The sequence below is a fragment of the Cupressus sempervirens genome, chromosome 6 (assembly GCF_028749045.1).
Source record: "Cupressus sempervirens isolate cs-2001-9-10 chromosome 6, ASM2874904v1, whole genome shotgun sequence".
NCBI classification, from domain to species: domain Eukaryota; kingdom Viridiplantae; phylum Streptophyta; class Pinopsida; order Cupressales; family Cupressaceae; genus Cupressus; species Cupressus sempervirens.
Window position 1 is genome coordinate 481,510,255 of NC_143123.1, and position 27,826 is coordinate 481,538,080.

General features: G+C 33.3%; 1 protein-coding gene across 1 annotated transcript; it reads left to right on the plus strand.

Annotated features, from left to right (window-relative positions):
• The first annotated feature begins 24,339 nt into the window (after positions 1-24,339).
• Positions 24,340-27,342, plus strand: LOC149553135 (protein NRT1/ PTR FAMILY 4.5-like). Its single transcript, XM_089790291.1, has 5 exons — positions 24,340-24,472; positions 24,567-24,784; positions 24,885-25,325; positions 26,198-26,322; positions 26,460-27,342. Exons 1-5 carry the CDS (start codon positions 24,340-24,342, stop codon positions 27,340-27,342), a joined length of 1,800 nt encoding a protein of 599 aa, XP_089646417.1.
• The last annotated feature ends 484 nt before the right edge of the window (positions 27,343-27,826 follow it).

A 27,826-nucleotide genomic window follows, 5' to 3' on the forward strand; every position in this document is an offset into this window, starting at 1 on the left:
CAACTCAAACTCATCCCAATTTTCCTCTGCACATGATGGACAATAACATGTCATTTTTTGTGTGTGGATACTCCATGAACTTGCATCAGAACTTCTAAAAGAGTGCAACTCACTTGATCCTATTATTGTACAACAATCCTCATATGGTGCAATGTTAGTATTATCTATCAACTAAGAAACTCTACCAACCGTAGACCTACCTACCTTACTTGGACCCATTGTAGCATTACACCACTAGATGATGGATTTTGTATCTATCAATATTGATCCATCTTTGTACTTTAGTTTTTCACAAGCTAAGGTTCTTTTAATGCATGCGCCAACACCATCATGCTCTCCCTTTCCATGAATAGCCTCTGTGAAATTCCACATATATTTAATTCTAGACAACCTGTGGATCCTGCTCAACCAATAAAACATCTGTGCATTCTTGAATTGAGATGCACAATTGTCTGACCAAATCATGTGTTGACAATATGGTATGCCCCTATTAGCCAAATCTTCATAAAATAGTTGAAAACAACCATGTAAAAACTCTGTAGAATGTGATCAATCATCGCTGATCTAAAAATGGTAGTCCCTCAAAATCTTCCTGTCATCCTCTATACTTGTAGGTGAATGCATGAATGTTATGTGAACAAATATGGAAATCTGTTGAGAAGTATAATACTTTGCTTGCACTTCATTTTGTGGTTGTAATGTATAGTTCTCTACAAAGTCTACAATCAAAACAATGGTATCTAGTGAAAATGTATCCTTGCACAACTTGAATTGCAAATCCAGCCATTAAGCTCTATATGTATGCCTTGCATACTTGTAAATAATATTTTTACAAAAAATCTTCATAAAATCATACACTGAAATCTTTTCAATGACTAAATCAAATCTTTTACCGTATTTTCCATCTTTTAGAGCATATGTCAAAATCTTATATTTTCCATAATCTACTATTTCATTTCCAATTGCACCATATGTTCACAAGTTGATAAAAAGCTGCAAAGAGCCCCAAAATAAGCATGTACCATCCAAACATGATGTCTTGTAAAATTGTTGGCCATCCCCTATTTCACATAAAATGTTTGATATGAATTCCCTTGAAGATCTAGGTGGCTCATTGATGTCACACTCCTACAAAAAAAACTTAGAATGCAAAAACACACACATATGCCTGAAAACATCAAAATGGTTAGAAAATTCAATATGTATCCTACAACAACAAGTTGTGCATGTGTGATTTATCTTCACATAAAAAGGTTTTTTGACTTATTCAAAATTGAGGATACATACCAATAAATTTTGCAAAAAATTGTATCTGAGTTGAGTCCAAAAAATGTTTCGCATGTGAGTTGCAATTTTGGCTACCAATCCTCCTTCTTACAATATCTCTTTGATTGGGAGAAACATGTGTGTTATTTATCCAAAAATCTTTGATCAATGATTTGAAAGCTTCACTAATTTCTTTATCCTTTTGTGGTAGTCTACTGCTAAATGTCCATAACTCATTTTTTGTTGGATCTCCAATCTTTCATGCCTTAGCATGGCTCTCCTTAGAGTACCTCTACCGATTTTCAATTTTTTTCTTGTCTTTCTCATGAGTCGAGCTTTCTTCATTTGGGTACTTACTATTGTTGATGTAAGTATTCTTCTTATGATATTACTATCTTTGGTGCATGATTTAGAACCCACTTTTTCATAAGCACTCATTAGATTCTTTACAATGTTTTTTAATTTGAATTGTCCATCATTCTTAGTCCAAGAATCTTCATGATAGGCCTAAATTAAAAATTCTTCATCATTTCAAAAAATAATTGGCATTGACCTGTAATATTTAATTCTTCAAAGAATAATCTCCACATACGATTAACTTTTCTTTGACAAGTATGCTTGCTAATCTTGTTAGGCATTGATTCCAAAATGTTAGTATCAATATCAATCAAATATTTTGGTCTTCTAAAATGAATTCTAGAAGGTGTTATAATCTCTTCCATTCCCTCAACATTTTGAACATCAACATAAGGTTGAGTGTTTTACTTACCTTGAATCGAAGATGATGTGCCTTGGCAAAAAGATGCAAAAGATAGAATATCACCTACTTTATATGTTAATGTTGTGCCTTCAAAATGACATGATGGAGTGTGTACATTGTCAGATGTACAAATTAGCATCTCTTCACCATGAGATGATGATATGATTGCAACATTGGAAGATGGTGTAGCTTCACAATTCAATTGTCTTCTTGAGCATAACAGTCTCATTTGTTCTCTTTGTCTTTCCAATTCTTCCTCTTCATTTCTTTGTATCAGTGGTTCTTGTTCCTCTTCAAAAGAAATTTTTCATTATTGCTTTGCAAATTTCTTTGTTCAGGTAGTAGCTTCACTTTTTCTATTTTAATTGCCAATTCTCTCTCCCTATCTTCCATTTTTTGAGTTTTTGGTTTCTTCCTTGGCATGATGATGATTTCTATATGCAATATTATTCAAACATCTAAATTACTTACAATTTGTAAATTAAAAATCATTCAAATACATATAAAAATTACAATTATTTCAATGAATACACAATATATGTTAAACAACTTGCCAAATTTCTAACCATTTCCAAATAACAATTCATTCAAACATGCAAATTTCAATGATTCGCTATATATTAAACAACTTGTCAAATTACAATCAAAATTGTCTCTAAATAATAAAAAAGAATATTTAAAAAGGACTGCACTAACCTTTTCTATAGAAAGAATATTCAAAAGGTCTTCAGATAGTGTATCCAATGATCAAATTTGGTGTTTGCTAGCTTCAAATAGAATGGAAGGATGTTCAAAAAGCCTTCAAATAGTGTATCCAATGATTAAATATAGTGTTTTCTAACTTCGAGCAGCATGAAACCCATGTTTTCTATCAAAACAACAGAATACACAACAAACACAAAACAAAATTTGGATTAGTAGGGACCCAAACTTTCGTTATGACCATTTTTTTGTGTTTTCATATAGTGCGTATGTACTATAAAGTATGTGCAAACTATAGTGTATACACACTATGTGAAAAATAATCTCTCCCTCTCCCACCATCCCCCATCCCATACTCTCTCTCTCTCTCCCCCCACTCTCTCTCCTCTCCCATTCCCTACTCTCTCTCTCTCGTGCTCTCCCTCTCCCACCACCTACTCTTTTTCTCACTATCTATCTCTCCCATACCCTACTCTCTCTCTCACTCTCTCTCTCCTCTCCCATCCCTTTCTCTCTCTCTCTCTCCCCCTCCCTTGAGCTACTCTCTCTCCATCTATCTTCCTCTCACACTCCTTCTCCCACTGCCTACTCTCTCTTCCATACCCTACTCTGTCTCTCTCTCTCTCTCTCTCTCTCTCTCTCTCTCTCTCCCCCACTCCCTCTCCCACTTCCTACTCTCTCTCACTCTCTCTTCCATCCCCTACTCTCTCTCTTGCTCTCCCTCTCACTCTCCCTCTCCTATCACCTACTCTCTCTCACTCTCTCTCCCATCCCCTACTCTCTCTCATTCGCCCAACCCCTACTCTCTCTCTCTCTCAATATATCTCTCTCCCATCCCCTACTCTATCTCTCTCTCACAGACACACACTCCCATCCCCCCCCTCTCTCTCTCTCTCCCTCTCCCACTCCCTCTCCCACCACCTACTCTCTCTCTCTCTCTCTCAATCTCTCTCTCCCATCCCCTACTCTCTCTCTTACACATGCTCCCATACCCCTTCTCTCTCTCGCTCTCCCTCGCCCACTCCCTCTCCCACTACCTACTCTCTCTCTCTCTCTCTCACTCTCTCTCCCATCCCCTACTCTTTCTCTCTTACACACACTCGCATCCACCCTCTCTCTCTTTCTCCCTCTCTCCCTCTCTGACTCCCTCTCCCATAGCCTCCTCTCTCTCTCACTCTCCTCCCATCCCCTACTCTCTCTCCTCTCCCATCCTCTACTCTCTCTCATTCTCTCTCTCACTCTCACTCTCCCACTTCCTCTCCCAATGCCTTCTCTCTCTCATTGTCTAGATCTCTCCCATCCACTCTCTCTCTCTCTCTCTCTCTCTCTCTCTCTCTCTCTCTCTCTCTCTCTCTCTCTCTCTCTCTCTCTCTCTCTCTCTCTCTCTCTCTCTATCTATCTCCCTCTCCCACTTTTTCTCCCACCGCCTACTCTCCCTCTCCCTCTCCCTCTCCCACTCCCTCTCCGACTGCCTACTCTCTCTCTCACTCTCTCCCTCTCTCTCCCCTCTCCCATCCCCTGCTCTCTCTCTTACACACACTCCCATCCCTTACTCTCTCTCTGCCACCCCCTACTCTCTCTCTCTCTCTCACTCCTTCTCTCCCCCATCCCCTAGTCTCTCTCTTATAAACACTCCCATCCCTCCTCTTTCTCGCATCTCCCATCCCCTACTCTCTCTCTTACACACACTCCCATCCTCCCTCTCTCTCCCTCTCTCCCTCTCCCACTCCTCTCCCACTACCTACTTCCTCTGACACTCTCTCTCTCCCATCCCCTACTCTCTCTCACTCTCTCTCCTCTCCCATCCCCTACTCTCTCTCCTCTCCTATCCCCTCCTCTATCTCTTTCACACACACACTCCCACCCCCACTCTCTCTCTCTCTCTCCTCTCCCATCACCTACTCTCTCCCTTCTCCCACTCTCTCTCCCACCACCTACTCTCTCTCTCTCTCTCATTCTCTCTCCCATCCCCTACTCTCTCTCTCATTCTCCCACCCCCTACTCTCTCTCTCTCTCCCATCTCCTACTCTCTCTCCTCTCCCATCCCCTACTCTCTCTCTTACACACACTCCCATACCCCCTCTCTCTCCCTCTCTCCTTCTCCCACTCCTTCTCCCATGGCCTACTCTCTCTCTCCCATCCCCTTCTCTCTCTCTCTCATACACACACACTCCCATTCGCCCCCTCTCTCCATCTCCCTCTCCAACTCCCTCTCACATTGTCTACTCCCTCTCTCTCTCATTATCTCTCCCATCCCCTACTCTCTCTCTCTCTCTCTCTCTCTCTCTCTCTCTCTCTCTCTCCCCCACCCCCTACTCTCTCTCTCTCTCACATACACACACATTCTCGCATCCCCCTACTCTCTCTCACTCACACACACTCTCTCCCATCCCCTACTCTCTCTCTCCCACTGCCTACTCTCTCTCCTATCCCCTAATCTCTCTCTCCCCTCTCCCATCCCCTACTCTCTTTCTCTCTCTCTCCATCACACACTCATGTCCCCCCTTTCCTCTCTCTCTCTCTCTCTCTCTCTCTCTCTCTCTCTCTCTCTCTCTCTCTCTCTCTCTCTCTCTCTCTCACTCTTGCTCTCCCACAACCTACTCTCTCTCCCCCATCCCCTACTCACTCTATCGTTCTCCCACCCCTACTATCTCTCCCATCCCCTACTCTCTGTCTCTCTGTCTCTCTCTCTCCCCCACCCCCTACTCTCTCTCTCACTCTCACTCTCTCCCATCCCCTCTCTCTCTCTCTTTCTCTCCCCCCCCCTCTTCCACTACCTACTCTGTCTCTCTCTCACATCCCCTACTCTCCCTCTCATTCTCTCTCTCACATCCCCTACTCTCTCTCTCTCACTCTTACTCTCCCTCTCCCTCTCCCACTACTCTCTCTCTCTCTCTCTCTCTCACACACACACACACACACACATACACACCCTCTCCCACTACCTACTCTCTCACTCTCTCCCCCATCTCCTACTCTCTCTCTCATTCTCCCACCCCCTACTCTCTCTCCCATCCCCTACTCTCTCTCTCTCTCTCCCCCACCCCTACTCTCTCACTCTCACTCTCTCTCCCATCCCCCCTCTCTCTCCCTCCCTCTTTGAATCCCTCTCCCACTGCCTACTCTCTCTCTCACTCTCCCATCCCCTACTATCTCTATCTCTCTCTCTCTCTCTCTCCCCCATCCCCCCTCTCTCTCTCGCTCTCCCTCTCTCACTGCCTACTCTCTCTCTCTCTCTCCCCCTCCCATCCCCTACTCTCACGCTCTCTCTCTCTCTCTCCCATTCCCTACTCCTCTGTCTACCACCCCCTACTCTCTCTCTCCCATCACCTACTCTCTTTCTCTCTCTCTTCCACCCCCTACTCTCTCTCTCTCTCCCATCCCCTACTCTCTCTCTCACACACTCCCATCCCTCTCTCTCACCCCCCCTCTCTATCTTCTCTCCCATCCCCTACTCTCTCTCTCTCTCTCTCTCTCTCTCTCTCTCTCTCCCTCTCTCTCTGCCTCTCTCTCCCTATCCCACCTTCTCTGATCCCCTACTCTCTCTCTCTCTCTCTCTCTCTCTCTCTCTCTATTTCTCCCTCCCTCCTTCTCTCCCTATCCCACCTCCTACTCTCTTCCCATCTTCTAATATGTCTCATTCTCTACCCTCTCTACCTCTCTCCTTCCCTCTCTATTAAAATTTAGGCCTTAATAGTGCATGCACACTAAAGTGCATGCACGCTACACATTATTTAAAGCTTTGCATTCTACCAAGCCTAAGGTTTGGTTTTGCTTTGGGGATCCAACCCAAATATTTGGAGTCTCTAAACTGGTCTGAGATGTGTTTTGTTGCAAACATACAAAAAATGATTGATTTTTCTCATGTGCTCTCTTTCAAGTTTCCTCATGGTTGAGCATTGATAAAATTAGGTTACATGACATTTTAGGTCTCTGTGTTAGCTATATAACCATATAATTTATTTCTCATTTGAACTATTTCAAGCCTTTCAACTATTATTTCTTTTGAATGTATGTCTATTTTCTTTCCAAAAATCAACATGTGCTAATTGGGCTATAGATTTTAGCTCATTCATCAAATTTTGCAACAACTTAGATTTTTAGAAACTAAACTCCATTCTACAGACTTTGTAAAAAAGAAGTTTTGATTTTAGATTAGTTTTTAATCATTTCTAGGAGGAGCACACAAATATTTCACATTTTTGGGATGTGTCCAATTAAAAAATTCATAAAAAAAATACACATTATAAAATTACCCAAAAAATCTAGGATAAACTACACAGTGTTAGGTAACTTTTGACCAGAGCGATTAAAGAATTTCAAAAAAAGTTAAAATTTTAAGGGGGCTACACTTTGTACTGTGTTATGTTTTTTCTAAATAAACTATAACACTTTCTGTGGCTCCATTTTTTGAGGACCTAAAACTAAACCATTTTGAAAAAAAATAGTAGTTTAGAAACTAGATTCAAAGGACTACTACTTTTTTTTCGTCATATCTTAAAATTTTGAATGTAACTATCTTCAAACTCTTGTTGAAGTTCAATAATTTCTGATTTCAAAAGAAAGGTGTCCACTTATACCCCCCTTTTGGCACCACAACTTGGTGCACTTACCCATATATAAAGGACCAAGTTTTCTCTGCTGATTGACAAGATGGTCATGCCCCTGTATATGTTTCTCCATCTTCTATGGTAGATCATTATGCTATCAATGTCTCCATTTCTTTGGATACCTTTTGGGGGAGTATGAGGATTAAAAACACAAGTTTTAAGCTTAATACCTCTCTATTAAAAGATGAAGACAATATGGAGGCAATTAAAATAGTTACTAGTTTGTGTAAACTTTGTAACCTACATTTGAATCCTAGGGATATGTGGAAGGCTTTGGTTGAATCTTAGAAGAAGATTTACCAAATCATTTTGAAAAAATAAACTATTGATGGGGATAAGGAGGAACAAGTTTTACAAAGCTCATTGAAATCTATTGAAAAAGAATTGTAAACCAAAGGTGATGACTCTCAACTAGAGAAAAAACTACAAATTAAATGTCAGTTAAGGAAAGATCAACAATATGAAATCACAGGGAAAATAACTAGATCCAGGATGAATTGGATGAAGGATGGTGACAAGGAGATTAAATATTTCTTTAACATCATTAGAGAAAAATAGAAAAGAGAATTGATTGAAAATGTTCAAATTAGTAGGGAAGCCAATAGTGACCCTAGTTGTATTAAAGATGACTTATTTAGCTTCTACACAAATCTCTTTACATAAGAATTTAGTGAAAATAATCGTTCTAAATTACAATGATGTCTCAAGCTTATTCCAAAGAAAATTTCTAGTTATTATGCTAGAAAACTAGACATTCCCATATCAAGGGAAGAAATTATAGATACTATTCTATCCCTTGCTAATGATTAGTCACCTAGTCCTGATAGCCTCTTGGCTGAATTTTATAAATACAATTTGGAATGGATAGCCTTAGAACTATGTGAACTATATACAGATTCCTTTAGATTGGGATCCTTAGATGATATTAATAGATGGGTAGTTAAATTGTTTCCTAAGGGAGGAGAAAAATCTCAAGTCAAGAACTAGAGACCTATTACATTGCTAAACCTATCCTATAAGATTGTAGCTAATCTTCTAGCCAAAATAATCAAAGATCTTCTCAATAAGTTTATATCCCCAACCCAAAATGGGTTTATCTTGAAGGAAGGTTTATTCTAGAGAAATTGATTATGAGCTAGGAAGCAATTTACTGAGCAAAGAAAGAAAATCAGAATGCAGTAATGGTTCTTCTAGATTTTTGAGAAGGCATATGTTGAGGTTGAATGGCTTTTTATTAAGGGAATGATGCAAGTGTTGGAATTTCCTCCTTATTTTTGTAAGTGGACTGACATTGTTCTTGGGGACTCCTCATCTGTCATTGATATTAATGAGAACATACTAAGAGTATTATGCTACAAAGATCTATTAGACAAGGTTTCCCAATTGCTCCATCTTTATTTCTTATAGAAGTTGATGCTTTATTCTACATTATTAGATCCTCTCAACTAGAACTTCCTATTAGAGGGATTACTCACCTAAATTAGGATATGCTGATCAATGCCTAGTTTGTAGATGACACTAGCTTGTTTATTGAAATGAAGGAAGGTAATTTTGACAACTTGATGTACATACTACAATTTTTCTGTATGGTCTCTAGAGCTAAAGTAGCACCTCACAAGTCTTTTTTCATTAAGTGGATGGTAGTGGGAAAGGCCTAATGACATTATTAGATACATGGGAATCCCATTTTCATTAGATTCATCCCTTAAAGACATGTGGAACTGGGTATTTTCTAAAATTGAAAAGAAGTAACTCAATTGATACACCCATCTCCTCTCACTGGTTGGAAGAGTCTAGGTGGCTCAAAAGGTCTTATCTGCTCATCATATTTATTTCTCCTCTACCTATATGTTTTCTAATACTAAATTGATAGGTTGGAGAAGATAATGAGAGACTTTCTATGGTTAGATGCAAAAGGAAACAAGAAGAGGCATTGTGTCAAGTGAGAATGGTGCTATCTACCTAGAGAAAAAGGAGGCCTTGGTATTAAGGATCTGAAAGCTCAAGGGTTGGCCTTAGCATCTAAATGGATTAGTCAAGCCTTAGAAGGGGAGAAACCCTAGAAATATTTGGTTAGGAACAATATATCTCAATCTACAATCAAAAAGGGAAGGGTTGGTCAAAGGTTCCTATTTGTTATAAGATCTTTGGCATTTTTCAGTTATTTGTGTATGGTTCCAAAGTATTTCAGTATATCTAAAAGGCTCAGACTCAAGTTAGATCTCTTATCTCTAATAGAAGTGTTAATGGAGGTCTTCCTATATATTTTGTATTAGATAGGTTTTTTTGATGGGGGATTGAGACTAAAGCTAAACCTCTAATCCTCACTCAAAGTTGTTCTAGACAAAAGTGGTATAAATTGGGTATTGTTCTTATCAAGGGTTTGATTGTTGACAATAGGTTAGGGAGTTGGGATGAATTTTTTACTAAATATCGCATTCCCTATACCTAGAAAAAAAACATATTCCATAGTTGTTAAAGATGTGAGTAATTTTTTTTTAGGTCTTTTGATGAATACTGAGCAATATTTATAGTGGATTAAATGGACTGATGGTTCTTGTTTGCAAGAAGCTTCCACTAAGAAGATACATAAGTTTTTGAAGGATGAATTCTATCTTTGAGATGGTGAACCATGGTTAGGGGCTTGAGATTTCAATCCCCATGTGGAAATTTATTCTTTAACATTTTTTGGCACTCTCTGTGTGAATCTAAGAAGTCTTGTTTTAGGTGGTTTCTTATTTTGAGAAAGCTTCTTATTGGTAACACTCTTCCCCATAGGCTAGGAAGTCCTATTGTTTGTGGTGTTTGCAGTATTCTAGAATATTTTGAGCATTTTTTTTTGCTGTAATTTTTCCTGTGATGTTTGGTCTATGTTTATAGGGTCTCCTATTGTGTGGAATAGTAGACTTGATCTTTCTTGGAGTGAGGCCTTAGCTAGTTTTGTAGAGTCCTTTGACTTCAAGGAAAACACCTTTTGGTCTATTCTAACTTACAAAATTCTTTGGTTTCTTTGGAAGGAGAGAAATGGAGATATTTTTCAAAAGAGAGGGAGACAAATTACTAAGTTTGGAGGTAAACTAACACATTTTTATATCATTTCACAAGTTGTAGTAGTCCTAGAAATACCAAGAGAAAAATTTATGATGATTATACGAGAGAGTCAAATGATGATCCATAAAGAGGAGAATATTTTATTCCAATACTTCAACATACATAAAGACATGCTTGGGAAAAGCAAATTGGAAAGACTGATCCAGTTTATGGAAATGGTAAAATCGATGATGAACCTACTGTGGCTAACATAGTACTTCATGTTCCAACACTAAATGAATGAGAACAATTACTATGTGAAAGGGCCCTTTTTGTTTGAGTTTCAATTTGGATTTGATATCCCTTTTTTGTATTAACATCTATTCAGGTTTTTGGCTACTACAATATTAAATCATAAATGCATAATTGATATTTCATGATACTAAAGGACCTATTTTGAGGGTTTCTTTGATGTTTTTGTAACTTATAAACCCTTCCTATATTGATGTATCTCAGCTTGTTACTCTATGTTAATACAAAAATATTAAATTTGACACATAAGAAAGTCCACATCATAGGATAACCATAAGTACAAAATCAAATGAAATAATATACAAGTTCATAAGATGCCACATGGCATAACCAAAAATGAAAAATCATCCTTTGTACTTGAGTCACATGGTATGAAATGCTAAAGGAATATACATCATGATAAAATATAGCATCTCATAGGATCCCAAATAATCAAAGTATAATAAATTAGAATATGATGATAGAACATAATCACAAGATCAAAAGAATCAAACAACTAGACAAGTACATCCAATAATGACATCCACCTGTCGAATCTTAATGGTATAAGAAATACTACCACTGTGACGTCATGGAACCTAAATGGCCTCCCACCATGTTGAGGAGATAATGTCAAGTCCCAAATGGATAATAAACCAAAAGTCAAAAAAAGAATCTAGGTCAAGGAATCTTGATAGCATTCTATCTCAAAGGTACCTAGTGCATAAGTAACATCTAATCCTAGATGCAACATAGGAACATAGGAAACCTAATATGCATGTGGAAAAGTGTCATCACATGAGCCAACTCTAAGGTTACCCTAGTAGCCTCTCTAGACTCTAACCCCCTAGTGACTCCATGTGCATCAGTATCCTTTCTCATAGATAAGGCATACTAACAGTGCAAGATCACAACCAAGCATCCTCTCTACTCCCATTCTAGCATGTACTAGCACTCGAAGCATGGGCAAGGTAAAATAGTCGCTCTTGTTGATTCATTTAAAGCCATTTAATGAAATGTTATCACTTATTAATACAACTTACAATGAGTTACATAGGCAACCTCTTTGGGGCTCCAACCTCCATTGCAAGCCACTTCCCAATATACACATAGATAATCTACCCTAAGGTCATAAAAACTATATCTCGTAAAATCACAATATTCACCTCAGTCCTATACAAGCAACTAGAAAGCACCAACAGATAAATCACAATATTCACCTCAATCCTATACAAGCAACTGAAAAGCACCAATATATAAATGACAATATTCACCTGAGTCTTATAAAAGCAACTAGTAAGCACCAATAGATAATTGATCGAAAACCTCATAGGTTACACCAAGAAAATCATAATATAGAAGCTTACTAAAAACTACTCGATCTCTTCACACAAACATGTGGATATAGCACATTGGTTGGGAATAAAATAATTAGGCTAAACAATATCACATAAAAACATCACTAAAACAACCACTTCCCAAGCCTTTGGTAAACATGTCTATCTGGTCAAACTACTAGGTTTCCCCAAAAACTCATCACAAGATAAAACATGAAATCTCGGCATGCATTTAAAACAAGTGAAGTTATTTAGTCTTTTTTTTTTTAAAATTAAATTTTTTATTTTAAATATAATCCCATAAAAAATGATTTGCATCAAATTCAAGATTTAATTTCATAATCATTTCATAGTTGGATAATGGTTACCAATCATGCAATATTATCATCTTATTAATTTAAATAATCTTAAATAAAAAATGATTTAATTAACGACATAAATGTATATTATCTAGATTAAATGTTAATATCAATTTCATTTCTAAAATATTAATTTGACTTCTATTTAAGTCTAATATTAATATTTACTTTTCCTTTTATTCATAATGCAACTTGAGATAACTCAGACTTAAAATTATAATTGTAGTTAAACTATTTACAATTTCTCTCATAATATTTAAATATTCATGACTAGATGATTATATGGTTAACTCAACTATAAATCTTCTTAAAATATAGATACATCACAAATATGTATTTATTAAATTATAACTCCACTTGTATATATAACAATTTATAACCCACCTAGAGTTATTAAAAACCCACTTATAAGAAAATCGGTAATATTTATTTATTTAATTTTCTAAATAAATAAATAATATTTTTTTTAATTAATATTTTTTTAAAAATAAAATTTTAATGTTAGAAATTAATAATTATTCATTAAAAAAAGTATTAAAAAAATCCAAAAATTAAATTATAATGTTATAAAATAAAACTAAACATTCAATTAGTATTTTCACATGCCTTTAATCTCTCCACTCATGCAACCATAATATACATAGTTTTCTATATTTAGTATATTTGTTTTCACATGCATGTATAAGTTTAGTTACAATATGTTTTTCTTTCAATTAATCTTTTGTTTTTCCAGTAAATCTCGCAATTAAATTATTTTAGATATAAGAAGAATATTTATCTTTATTTAGAAAACTCATGATAATCACATGAAAATTTTTAAGTTCAAACCCTACTTGTTCAATTTGTTGTTTTCTTCAAATTTTCTATAATTGAATTAGAAAGGGTTTTAAAAGAATATAGTCATAATAATTTTCTAAATTTTTCTATAGTTTTTCTCAGTCATGTTTTCTTGATTAATAAGTTTTCCTTTTCAAAATCTATAACATAACTCTTTGTCCAAAGATCAATACAACAAATAAATAAGCATTATGCAAGCACCCAGGAAGACACAGAGTAGAGAAATCTTCCGATAAAAATCTACAATGGGTTTTCAAACCATACCTCAAAACAACAATTAAAATCTAAGACAACCTGTGAATGCATGCAAATCCAAACCCTCTGAAAATTTCAACAATTTTTTTGCTTCAATTCCAAAATTTGCTCCTTGAAACCTATGCATGGAGAAATTAGCTCTAATTTCCTAATAAAGATTTTTTATCCTCGTAGGGTTTCAGTTTTACAAACATGCAAATGCCTCTTCTTTTATTAGTTTAATTTATTTAATTCTTTGTGCATACTTTTTGCATTTTAATTAAAATAAACTTTATCTAATTTATTCCCTCTTTCTTTTATTAAATATCAAGACATATTTAAAAGTTTATTTATTAATTTAACTAATAATAATATTTGAAGTTCATAATTAAAATTAAAATCCTAAATTAATTATTATTAAATTAAATAAATATAATTATGCCAAATTTGGAATTTTAATTAAATCTTTTAAATTTAATTCTACCATTCAATTAATTAAATATAATCAAAAAATATTTTTTTCTTAATAAAATATTCCTTAAATTTAATCATTTAATATTCTCTTTATTTGATTTAATTATAACTATAAATCACAATAGACTTACAAATCTGAAAAAAAAAACCTATCTATAAAATAAAGTATGGATTCAAACTTAAGGGTCATAATCTCGAATTCATTTCACTTTGATGAATTCAGAAGGGTGAATAGCTTAGATACTTGTTCTATATTCTACGACAATTGGCTTAGGGTTAGGATTTGGACTTGAGAACTATCTCCCCTCTTTACCATTGACATATTGCAATAGGGAACACTCATCCTGGCAATTCAAGGAAGTTGATGCCTAATACCTGCAATCTGCATGAAAGTCAAACATGTACATGTACATATGTGTGTGTGTGTGTGTGTGTGTGTGTGTGTCTATATATATATAATATAATATAAACATGCAATGATGGGGAGTAGTACATCGTGTAGATCTCGAGTAGCAAGTGACAATGAATCCCTCCCTCAACCACATCAGAAATGTCAAACATAAAGTAAACAATACATGTACACCATACACATGCAAGTATGGGGTAAGTAGAAAAACATATATAAATCATCCACCTAACTATCATAATGAAACAAGTGAAATCACTATATGAACATACGAAGCATCATCATTGAAAGAATAAACATGAACACATGAAATAACTGAGTATCAAGTAGCTCATCAAATATGTAAACTAGGTATGGAAATAACATCCAATCAAATCAGGTAACTGAGTACCACTAAAATATAAAACATAACCATAAAGCTGGCCTAAAAGAATTCGATAATATAACATAAAAATTAAACTAGGGGTAGGCACTACATCCACCCCCTAGACTTAGGCTTGCTCGTGGAAGCCTATAAACAAGTAAGGATATAAATTCTGTAATCTAGATGCATCCTCTAAGGTAGTTGATGACTCATTAGTAGGGTCCCATTGGACCCTTACCTACTCTATGGTTTGACCCCTAAGGGTCAAATCCCACTGCTGAAGAATGTGCACCGGTGGAGGGTTGGCATCTAGCTTTGGAGCTAGTGCACATTCTTCAACAGTGGGATTTGACCCTTAGGGGTCAAACCATAGAACAGGTAAGGGTCCAATGGGACCCTACTAATGAGTCATCAACTGCCTTAGAGGATGCATCTAGATTACAGAATTTATATCCTTACTTGTTTATAGGCTTCTAGGAGTAAGCCTAAGTCTAGGGGGTGGATGTAGTGCCTACCCCTAGTTTACTTTTCATGTTATATTATCGAATTCTTTTAGGCCAGATTTATGGTTATGTTTTATATTTTAGTGGTACTCAGTTACCTGATTTGATTGGATGTTATTTCCATACCCAGTTTACATATTTGATGAGCTACTTGATACTCAGTTATTTCATGTGTTCATGTTTATTCTTTCAATGATGATGCTTTGTATGTTCATATAGTGATTTTACTTGTTTCATTATGATAGTTAGATGGATGATTTATATATGGTTTTCTACTTACCCCATACTTGCATGTGTATGGTGTACATGTATGCTTTACTTTATGTTTGACATTTTTGATGTGGTTGAGGGAGGGAGTTGTTGTCACTTGCTACTCGAGATCTACATGATGCAACACTCTCCTGTAACACATTCCAATCAAGAACATGTATCATATTAGGAATATACTGTATAAGAATAGAAAAATGGAAAACATCATGTAACACAAGCTAAGCTAGGGGGCAATGCAAGACAGTAGGAAACTAGACCTATTCTCTCAAAAATCTCAAACGACCCCACAAAATGAGGTGGAGCTTCAAACCCTTTCCATAATGGATTGGAGTCTTCCACGGATGCACTCTCAAGAAAAATTTCTCACCCACTAAAAAATTATTATCCGTCCTCTGAGCATCGACATAATTCTTCTATATATCATGTGCTATAGACACATGCTCATAGATGTGCACCAAGGATGACCATACAGGGTTTGAGAAGGTGCCATCCCAATGGAACTATGATAACCATTATTATAAGAAAACTCTACTAGATATATAGATAATCCTCCCAAAGAGTCTATTAGTCCATTACATACATCCTCAATATATCTTCCAAAACCTGATTCACTCCTTCAGTCTGACCATCTACCTCTAGGTGATATGCTAAGCTAAAGTTCAATTGTGCTTCAAGATCATTCTACAAGGATGTCCAAAATGTAGATGTGATTACAGGATCCCTATCCAAAATGATCTTTTGGCGAATACCATGCAATCTCATGATATCACACACAAAGACATTAGCTATAAAGTTGTTGTGTAGGATGACATACATAGACACAGACATAGACACAGACATAGACATATAGATATACACATGCATATGCATATGCATATACACATATGTATATGTACATACATACACGAAGCTTTTAACATTTAAAAAAGATAGAATCAATAGAAATTAAATCCTTTGAACTACATACACACTAAATAAATCAAATTGATTACATAAATTTTAGTCTTTTTAATTATGTTTAAAATTAGACTTACATATCAATAACTTAGACTAAATGCCTCTTAAAGAAGATACAATTATTATGAAAGATAAATATTACAAAATTAAATTTGAAATAATTTGAAAGAAGAATTCATTGATACAATCTAAATATACCTCTAGAAGTGCCAAGAAATCATTCTTGCAACTTATTTCTTTATATTATAATTACTTGACATTTTCCAAACTTAAAGGAAAATGAAAAATGCTTTTTTGATTTTGACCTTCCTATATGTATTTAAGGAGTCATGAACATTTGGTAGTGGTAAGCTTAACACTAATATAAAGCTCATATCTTTTGTGAACATCTTACATGCTCTAAACATATACCTATTGTTTGATATCCATTATGAAGGAAAAAATCCATTTCCTTAATTTATTATTAATTGATTTTTATTTTTAATTATTTAATTCAATTTTTATCTTTTTATTTTCTAAAATATGCATATATTTATTTGATTAAAATTGAAATACTTTATTTAATTAAAGTAATTGTTTATTTATAATATGTTTATTTAAAATTTTAAAATTAATTTATTCATTTAAATATTTAATTCTTTAAAACAATATAGATTGTGATATTGAGATAAAATAAAAACTTAATTAAGAAGATAATTTGTAATGGTAAATGGTAAAAGAATCTTAGAAACTTTGTAGTTTCTTTTTTAGAATTTTAAATTTAAAAATCATTAAAATCATTTTATACTAACTTGATTGGTTCATTTATTTGGAGGTCTTATAGGAGTGGATTCTCAAGAAGTACTAATCTTATTGTATAATTACATTTTAGGATGGACATTTTATGAAACATATAAACAATATTTAATAATTTATCAATTTTGATACACTAAAGCATAACTAAATTATAATAGTATATGTACTTGGAATTTTAATCTTTTTAGAAAAAATATGCCAATTTTATTTTTTAAACTAATCTCATTTTGTATGAAGAATTTTAAAGATAGTTTATCATATTTATTATTATTCATTGTTATCTATAAATTTATCAAATATTACACTTTTTTTCAATTTCGAGTCATGTATGACAACCTTAAAATGTATTAGATTTTATAAATTTGAAATTTCATATTTTTATTATTATCAAATCATACATGTATGTATGTATGTATGTATGTTAGTTTATTTTATTAACAAGTTCTAAGAAGTTGATATAGGTAAATATTATATAATAGGTTATTATCTTATAATTTTATTATAAAATATATATTGATTTATAATATTTTTGAAGATAGAATACAACTAGTTTTTAGTTTTAAATAATGTTTTCAATTCATAGAATAGTTTCCCAATGTGAAAATAATTTACAATTAGTTATATCTTATCTTAATGAATAGATATATGTGAATTTTATCTATTTTTTAATAAATAAATTCTTATTATTATTATTTCATAAATTTTCTCATTAAATATTTATTAAATAAATTAGTAAATTTATCATTATGTTGTCAAATAACTAATCTATTTTTAAAATTAAAAAATGTTCCATCTAATTATCTATTTAATGTAATTTGTTATTATCTTCATATGAACTTGATTTATCTTTTCAATTTTTATAGTGTTTTCATCTTTCATTTGATTTTTTCAAAACATATAAGTTTCTTGTTATCTTTTCATTTTGTCATATTAAATGTTTATGCATGTTCTCATATCAAGCTCACTCATTATATCTTTCTATTATTTTATGTGATTTAGTTCTTTTTACTTAATTTATGTTATTATCTTCTTATGAACTTTAGTTTTTCTTCAATTTCTATAAATACCTTGTCCTTACTTATTTTTCACCTATTAAATATTCCTTCAAGTTGTCATATCATGCTTACTTAGTGTATGTTTCTATTATTTTGCATATTTTATTTACTTTTAATTAAATTATTGTATTTTCTTCTTAGAAATTTAAGTTATCTCTTCATTTTTAATCATTTTTCCATCATTCATTTGTTTTTTCTAGAAAAATATATTGACTTTTCCTAGATTCATTTTCACATATAAGGTCTTTACACACATTCCTATATCAAGCTCACTCATATTTGTTTCTATTATTTTCATTCTTGATTTATTTTACATAATTTGATGTAGGGTAAATATTAGTATTTGCAATAGGCTTAATACTATAATAATTTTTTAAAATTCTTAATTAAAAAAATTTTCTTTTTAAATTTATTTATAAACAATTATTAAATTTCAGATTTTTATTTTTAATAATTAATAATTAATTTTTATCTTTTATATTCTACTTACTATTTTAAAACTTTTTCTTAATAACTAAACCAACAAAAAATACTAGCCATTACATGACACTTGTTTTTAAAATGATCTATAATCTATTACTTAAAAAAATGCTTCAACATATCTAACAATTCCTAATTCTTCATTGTATGCATTGTATCACCCATTTGTTATCTCCAATAAACATATCACAATAATATGACATTATCTCTTAAGAATGGAACATAAATTTGTAATTTTATATTTCCTTATTAATAGTATTAATTACATTAATATGTATAAATAGAAAAAAAAAATTTCAAAACTCTCTTTCCATCAAAACATAAATTTTTTGGTCAAACATAATAGTTTCATTTATGCTTTTTTAATTTTTAAAACAAAAGACTAATATTTTGATGGTAGGTGTAATTATTTAAAAAAATTATCTAGATTCTTCATTCGTATAGTAAAAAATCTTATTTTTAAATATTCATTATTTTTTGTTAATTTTGATAAGTGTTTGATAAGCTTTTTGAAGTGGCCGACTCACATTGCATGTCGTTCATACCACATGAAATGCTTTTGACCTAGTGTTTTGAAGCACAACCACACATGGGGGACCTCATCCCCATTTAAGAAAGGGACATGCTAATCTCGAGACAAAGTGAACTAAAGACAAAACAAAGTCAAAAATTTTTCTTTTTCCAAATTCACAAAAACATAGTGATTATTTTCCAAAATTTTGGTTGTTTTTGACTATAAACTATACAAATCATGAAGATCAAATGCTGAAATTTTTAGAAAAATCCATCATGTTTTTAATTTTTTGAAAATTGGTCAACTATACTGTTTGTAGGGAGGATAGTTGTATCCTTTAAGAAAGGTTATGATCAAATCTATGAGTACATTTAATTAGAAAAGGTGCAAGTTCGCGATCATAATGGATCGAAAATGGTTTGAACATTGGTGTTGACAACAACACTAGTACCACTTAACCAATATACTAAATATTGTTGGAAAACAAGGCACAAAGTAGAAACTCTATAAAAGAACTCTGGGATTGCATTACTAATTCATCTAATATATAGAGAAATACATAATAAATGTGAAGTGTATTGTTGATCAAAGTTAGATGTAGCATTCACAGTGGACAATAAAGTGAATGACTGTGTAGTTGACTAAATTGGGTGTTGAGCGACTATTTTTAGTTGTTTGTCTATGCTGACCATTTTGTTAGCATCAGCTAATTAATTTACACTATCTAACATCCCCCTATAAATTAATTATGTCGATTGTTTTTAGATATCCTCCCATAAATTAGAAGCCATGGGTCCTAGCCTTAGGTACCCATTTACAATAACTTAAGAAGTTCTTCATATTGCTTCCCCTCATCATAATAATAACTTTGGGTTTTCAAGGCTTACCCATAACCAATAGACTTTTCAAGTGGTTTCTTGCTAACCACAATTTCTTCACACAAATGGTTTCTAGCTAGCCATAAACTTTGCACTTGAGTGATTTTGGCTAACCATGAACCTTGCATACTAGTGGTTTTGGCTAACCACTAACCTTGCATACTAGTCGTCAACGTTGACCACAAAACTTTACAAATGGTTTTAGATTACCAAAAACCTCACTTGATGGGGAAACTTGCTTCTAATGCATGAGCATATTGATTATCATTCTAGGCTTTCTTCACTGATGTTTATGCGTCTTCTTGTACCTGCATCAACTATTGAGCCAACATAAAAAGTAATCCATCTACTGAGATACATGAGTATCCAACTACTGTTGTACTCACTAGCTCTATTAGAATCCTTTTCAACTACATGATTCATCAATTTGTTAATCTAAAAATATTTGGGATGTCAGGTACAACCGATCACGCATCCCCTATAATGACTCTGGTACAATACACATCCTCCCATTGAGGCACTACCATGCTCAAGGATACTAGATTTTATGGGCTCAATGAGACTTGTACATTTATTGTGTAAATTTATCTCAAAATGCTACAACATTAAAAAATATCACTAATTTCTTTGTTCAGAAATACAATTCTATCACACAAGTACATGTACCTCATACTATGTGGAATCTTTGCAATGATTTCAATTTTGGACAAATCTAAAATAAATCTACATAGCTCCAATCTTTTTGATGATCTCTTTTACTTCAACCACAATTGATTAATCTAAATTTAACTCCAATCCACAAATACTTCACTGATAACTATACTTTGCAAATGGTGACTTTGACTGCAACAACACATTGATCCCCTATAGACTGGGGGCTTCAACTTCTTCATGATTTCTTATTTATTTATAATGCTTAACTAGTGGTAGCACCATTCAATATGTCAACAGATTTAAACTTTGGCAACTATTTCTGACTTCTTCTTTCTCCTTATTTTAGAAAGCAGTGATCTCCATAGATGACAAGATCTATAATCAATAGCTTTAACACTAACTTGAAACAATGGTTTCCTTTGATTGAGCAACTTTTAGATTGCTTGATGACTACCTCCTTTCAGCACCATCCTTAACAGAGTATCCATAGCTGTAAGCAATTTTAGGCAAAGTGACATCCACCAATATCACCAAAACTATCAGCTCTGATACCATGTTGGAAAACAAGGCACAAAGGAGAAACTCTGTAAAAGAGCTCTGAGATTGCATTACTAATTCATCCAATATATAGAGAAATACATAATAAATGTGAAGTGTACTATTGATCAAAGTTAGATGCAACATTCATGGTGGACGGTAAAGTGAACGACTATGTAGTTGACTAAATTGGGTGCTAAGTGACTATTTTTGGCTGTTTGTCTCTACTGACCATTTTGTCAGTATCAACTGATTAATCTACACTGTCTAACAAATATGATCACCTTAAATATTGATTGACGACTTTTATTTATATTTATTATAAACATATTGTATTTATTTTTTTAGAAAATTGTAATAATTTAATTTTAATAAACATGTAATAAACATTTTATTTTATACTAAAATGCAATATAGAATACTTTAGATTATTGTTATTTAATTCATCAAAAGATCTAAATTGATAATTAGTTATATTTATAAAGTTTTACAAATACTATATCTTTATGTATCTTTATGGCTATTTTGTTTAATTTATTATTGGTTGAGTCAACTGATGGGATTGATTTTTTTTCACTATTTCCCACCGCCATCAAAATCCAAAAGGGTGCAATTGAATAGTTCGTTGTTCAACTGCGTTTGACCTTTTAAATTTTCTCATAGTTATTATAAGCACAATTTAATGAATAGGAAATGATCGTGATGGGAACAACGCAGGCATGGATGAATGCGACGTTAAAACCATAGGTACCAACCATAGCATTTCAGACGATGTTTTTTTAAGATGGAAAAGAAATTATAAAAAGGAAGAAGATAAAATGCCTGATAATTGAACTCACCAATGTCTCCTTTGTTGCATTCTGTCCTTCCTCAAACCTGCAAAAATATATAAGACCAGAGTTATAAGAACTTTATTTTATATTTATTAATTTTGGTTTAGAGTATTTTTGAGGATGTCCATATATCGATGGGCGCCGCGCCGGGAATATTTCTCACCCAATGGATTAGATATGGTATTCACGTAATTGAAAAAAACTCGCAACATTTTAAAGTTAATTGTGTTTATTTATGAATTGAATATTTGGTGAGGATCATGTGTATAGAACTCATAATTTTTATATGCAATTTCAACTGAATTTTTAATAGATTGCATTTAAGTGTTATCATATTGTTTTAATTATCATATATACAATTTATATTTTTAACATTATAATTTTAAATGTTAGATAAAATACACAGGAAATTAATATATTTAGTATAATAATTGAAAGGATAATAAATGAATTTTATATATAATTTGTTTTAATGAATCGTATGTTTTCTATATTATATAGAGAGGCAATGTGACCTTGACAAATTTTAGTTCAAATATTACTAGGATTGTTGACTCCCAATAGCTTAATAATCTATTTATAGGATTGAGACTATATTATTGTTCTTCATCTTTTCTTTATGCAATATGGTTGTCATGTAGCTTATTTCTTCATATCTTGTCATTGTGGCATATGTTAGAATAACACATGTGTCATCTTGTGCCATCAAACAAGCATAATGAAATTGTGCTGAATTATAGTAGAGTTCATGATTTTGATGTTCATGTTTTCAATGTTATAAATAATGAATAGAGATAATGTAGGGTGCACACATGCACACACAAACACATGCACACATGCACATTTTGTCATGAGATTATAGATTTGAATCTCAAACCTACACTCATCACTCACCATGATTTGACACATTGAGCTATATTGAAAGCCATACAAATTACTCTCAAGCTTATTTCCAATAACTTGTAACATGTAAATTAAACAAATGTATCCCATTTCTTTTTATCATTAGTAGTTTATCAATCAAGTATAACAACTAGTTCTAGACTTATAAGAGGATATAGTATATTTATTGTAACTCTTAGAAAGTTTCTAGACAGTTGTAGGAGCCTAGTTTTGTCACATTGATTTTAAATTCTTCTAGATTTGAATACCAAATCTCTATGTCAATATTAGAAGGTAAGAAAATTGTACCCAAAAGAACCACAACAACCTTTCATGGCTTTGAATTATTTATTTATTTATTTATTAGTGGAATCAAACAGGTTACAATAAACTCACCAAAGATTATCTATTTGTCAATACAAAGACTCATTATGTTGAAAAGTGATAAGGCTAACCTAATGCATTAGGTGACATTGGTGGAGTAGATACTCTTACTATTTGACACTGATATAAGAAAGTTTAATTTTTAATAACAATATTTTCACTTTTTTATAATAATTTAAAATATATAGCCTTTCATCAAGAAAACAATATTTTGATTGATATTCTTATCACTCATTATTAAAAAATATACAAAAACAAATTTACAATATTTTAACACTTTTATTTGGAAACCTTAATATTAATTTTTAATTATAATTAAGTTGTATTTGTACCCAAAACAAACAGATTAAAAAATAAATTAAATAATTAATTAATAAAAACACTATTGCTCTCCATCTTCGTTCCTCCCATTTACCTTTGAACCTCTCCCCTCTCCCTGCGTCATTACCCATCCTAAAACAAAAGCATCAGGCGAGTCCTTGCGTAGGTTCTGCCAGCGAACCTTGCAAATGACAAACAAAACAAATCACTGCAACATTTATTTAAGTATAGATTCTCTTCCTGCCGCCTTCGAATCAAGAAAGCTCATACTGAAACACGACAAAGGAAATATCAGTGGACGTCGTCTTCCTTTTGGACTTCACCAGCAATTTGCTCCATTCAAGTCATGCCGGATCCAAACAATGACTTTCGAGAAAAGAATCAATTCATATATTCGTCGTTTTTTCTATATAGCCCTCCAATGAAGACTGAATTTTCAGATTATAACAGGTCTTTTCTATGTGAAGCAGTAAGGCGGTTCACTGATTTGCAGTCTGCTTCGTAAACCAAAATGGTAAAATTTCAATCCAAACATTGTAGACATATGCAGTTTGGTTTCATAGACCACCCATTAATTAGAGTTGAGTTTTTATCCTAATGCACCCAATGGATTATTTCATGCAGAGCAAGTCAAAAGAAGTGGATCATGAGAATGAGTTGGAGGGTTTTGTGGATTGGAAAGGAAGACCTGCTCGAAAGGATCGTCATGGTGGAATTCAAGCGACTTTCTCCATTTATGGTTTGCACTTAATTTATCCATCTCCTGCAACATTCTTGGCAAGAACAAATTTTTATTTATTAGAGCTTAATGAAGTGTTTTACATGATTTACAGTGACTCTGTTATTTGATATATTGGCTTTCCTAGCCATTAATATAAACCTGGTGACGTATTTCAATGGGACAATGAACATGGACCTCTCTGACGCTGCCACCACGCTCACCAATTTCGTGGGGACTACTCTACTTTTGTCACTGGTTGGGGGATTTGTTTCTGACTCCTACCTCGACAGATTCAAGACTAACTTCCTTTGTGCTTGTATTGAACTCATTGTAAGCCTTCTACTTTCACAATTCATCCTTCATTTTGAACTTTTGATCTCTCAAATAGTTAGGTCCTATGGTTAAAATAATGGGTTTTACTGATGTGCAGGGATACGCTGTGTTGTTAATACAAGCGCACTATGAGAGTTTGAAGCCCCCTCCATGTAATCCATTCGACAAATCTTCTGTGTGCCATAAAGTGAGAGGAGGGAAAAGTGTGATGTTATTTGTGGGATTATATTTGGTGGGTGTTGGAAGTGGAGGCATAAAGGGTGCTCTGCCGGCATTTGGAGCAGATCAATTCAATGAGAAGGACCCAAAAGAGAAGAGGAAAATATCGAGCTACTTCAACATGCTATTCTTGAGCATCAGTGTGGGATCATGTCTTGGTGTGACTGTAGTTGTGTGGGTGATGAACAACAAGGGGTGGGATGCTGGTTTTGGCTTCTGCTTAGCAGCCGTTTTCATTGCGACAGTGGCCCTTGTGGCTGGAAAGTCATTGTACCGTATCAGAATTCCAGGAGGGAGCCCCCTTACTCGCATTATTCAGGTATGATTTCACATTCAGATATAGTTTTAGATATGGCTGATTGTTAGAGAGATTCAATGAAGTCGATGAAGGCGAGGTAAGGAAAGTGAAGGTTTATCTACTATTTTTAATTGTTTTATATTTTTCTAATCTTTTTGATAATGGGTTATAAACTGTGAATTGAAATATTGATGTAAAAAAAAATCATACAATTTACAAGTAACTAATGATATACTAATAAAGTGAATATCTCTTAAAGTTGTAATTTTCATTTATTAATCAGCATAGGACAGCCACCACTTTGATTGGTAAGGCAAAGAATAATATTTTAGGGAAATTATAAGAAAAATAGCTGTTTTATTTATCATAGTCTTTAAGTTATAGTTTATTTTAATTTGATAAGTCTATTTTGTTATTGAATATATGAATTTTTGTATGCATATCAAATGTTCTAATGTGTTTTTAATTATTTTTTTTTATAAAGATTTGTGATGTACTTTATTTTTCAAATTTTTATCTTATTAGAACTTTTTAAATGAAGAATTAAAATATATGATTTTTTTTTTAACATGCACCTTTACAATGTCATCTAAACCATCTTCCACCAATACAAAATAAATCTTATGTAAAATTAAATAACACTGAAACTTTAAAAGAAATCTATAATCTAATATTAAGTAAAAGTCAAACTTCAAAAAAAAATCTTACAAACTCAAACTTATATCATTCTATTTAATGCTAAGACATTGTAGTTGCGAAATAAGGTTCCCTCTTTGTAATTATAATTTATTCATGCTCCTCATTTCTGCCAACTATTTAAACCATATCTTTTATTTACCAAAATGCTTAGTTACAGTATTACAACATATATTAAGATATGCGTTTTGCTGCAGGTGTTTGTAGTCGCAGTCCGCAATCAAAAACTAAACACACCAGAGAATCCCAATGATCTATACGAAATACATGATAAGGAGGCAAACATCTATACTGAGAGATTTGCACATACAAACCAGTTCAAGTACGAAATAGCTAGCAATTATTATTAGTTTTAATTACTAGCTAATAGTTGAAAGCACATTATATAAAGAGTGATACATTAATATTCAAATAAATTACACTTAAGGTCCATTAAATTGGTTCAATTCTTTTCAACAGATTCCTGGACAAAGCAGCAATATTAAGGGGGGATTCCTCTCAATTTGTGAATGGCGTGGAGCCTAATGGATGGAAATTATGCACAGTGACCCAAGTAGAAGAAGCAAAAATTCTTGTTCGAATGGTACCCATTTTTGCATGCACAATACTTCTGAGCACGGGTTTGGCCCAACTCCAGACATTTTCTGTGTCTCAGGGATTAACAATGGATCGAAGCATGGGAAAGCATTTTGATATCCCAGCGCCTTCTTTAGCAATAATTCCTTTCCTATTTCTAGTCATTCTCACTCCAATCTACGACAGAATCTTTGTTCCAGTTGCACGAAGATTCACTGGACATGAAGCAGGAATTACTCACTTGCAAAGAATAGGAATTGGACTTGTATTTACTGTAATAGCAATGAGTGTAGCGGCTGTTGTGGAGATAAAGAGGAAAAGTGTGGCAAAGGAGAATGGCATGGTGGATGCAATACCAATTTTGATGCCGCCTATTCCGATGAGTGTGTTCTGGTTAGGATTTCAATATTTTATTTTTGGTGTTGCAGACTTGTTCACTTTTGTGGGGTTGATGGAATTCTTCTACAGTGAAGCACCAGAAAGAATGAGGTCCATGGCCACTTCATTTGCGTATGTATCTTTATCTGTTGGTTTCTTTTTCAGCACAGTTCTAGTTGATATTGTCAATGCTGTAACTCGACACAAAACTGAGAGCCATGGTTGGCTTGGTGGTAACAATCTGAATCGCAACCATCTTGATTTGTTCTTTTGGTTACTCGCGTTCCTCCTCTTGCTCAACTTTTTTAACTATCTTTTCTGGTCAAGTTGGTATAAGCACAAGCCACTAGCCGAGAACCTAGAAGACAATGCACCTGCCAACGCTTGACATTAATATATCAATCGATCCTTTATTTTTCATTGTACGTGTAAAAAAGCCTTTATTTGTTCATCTTCTACTTTTGTATTTGCTTTCTCCCTATGGATTTATTTGTTTTAGAAAAGTGCTATCTCTTCCTTGTAATAAGGTGATTATGAGCTATTTGCTAAAAATATTGTAAGCAAGGAAATACTTGTATAAGTGAGTTGCTCTAGCCCAACGTTGATAGATGCATTTTTGGTGCAATTCAAGATTTCCTTGAATAAAAAGAAGGTTGATGATAATGAATATTGGACAGTAAATGTGATGTTACTGAATTTTCAATGTATCATTTTTCTTTTCAAAATGTAATTGTTTTTATTTAGAGTTATAAATTTGTGAAATTACAAATTTGAAGGATGTTATTTCTATTTAAATATTGAATAATAGTTCTCTAGTAGAAGGCAAGAGCCTTCAACATAACAGTAAATTATGATCTTTTTATATGGGAATT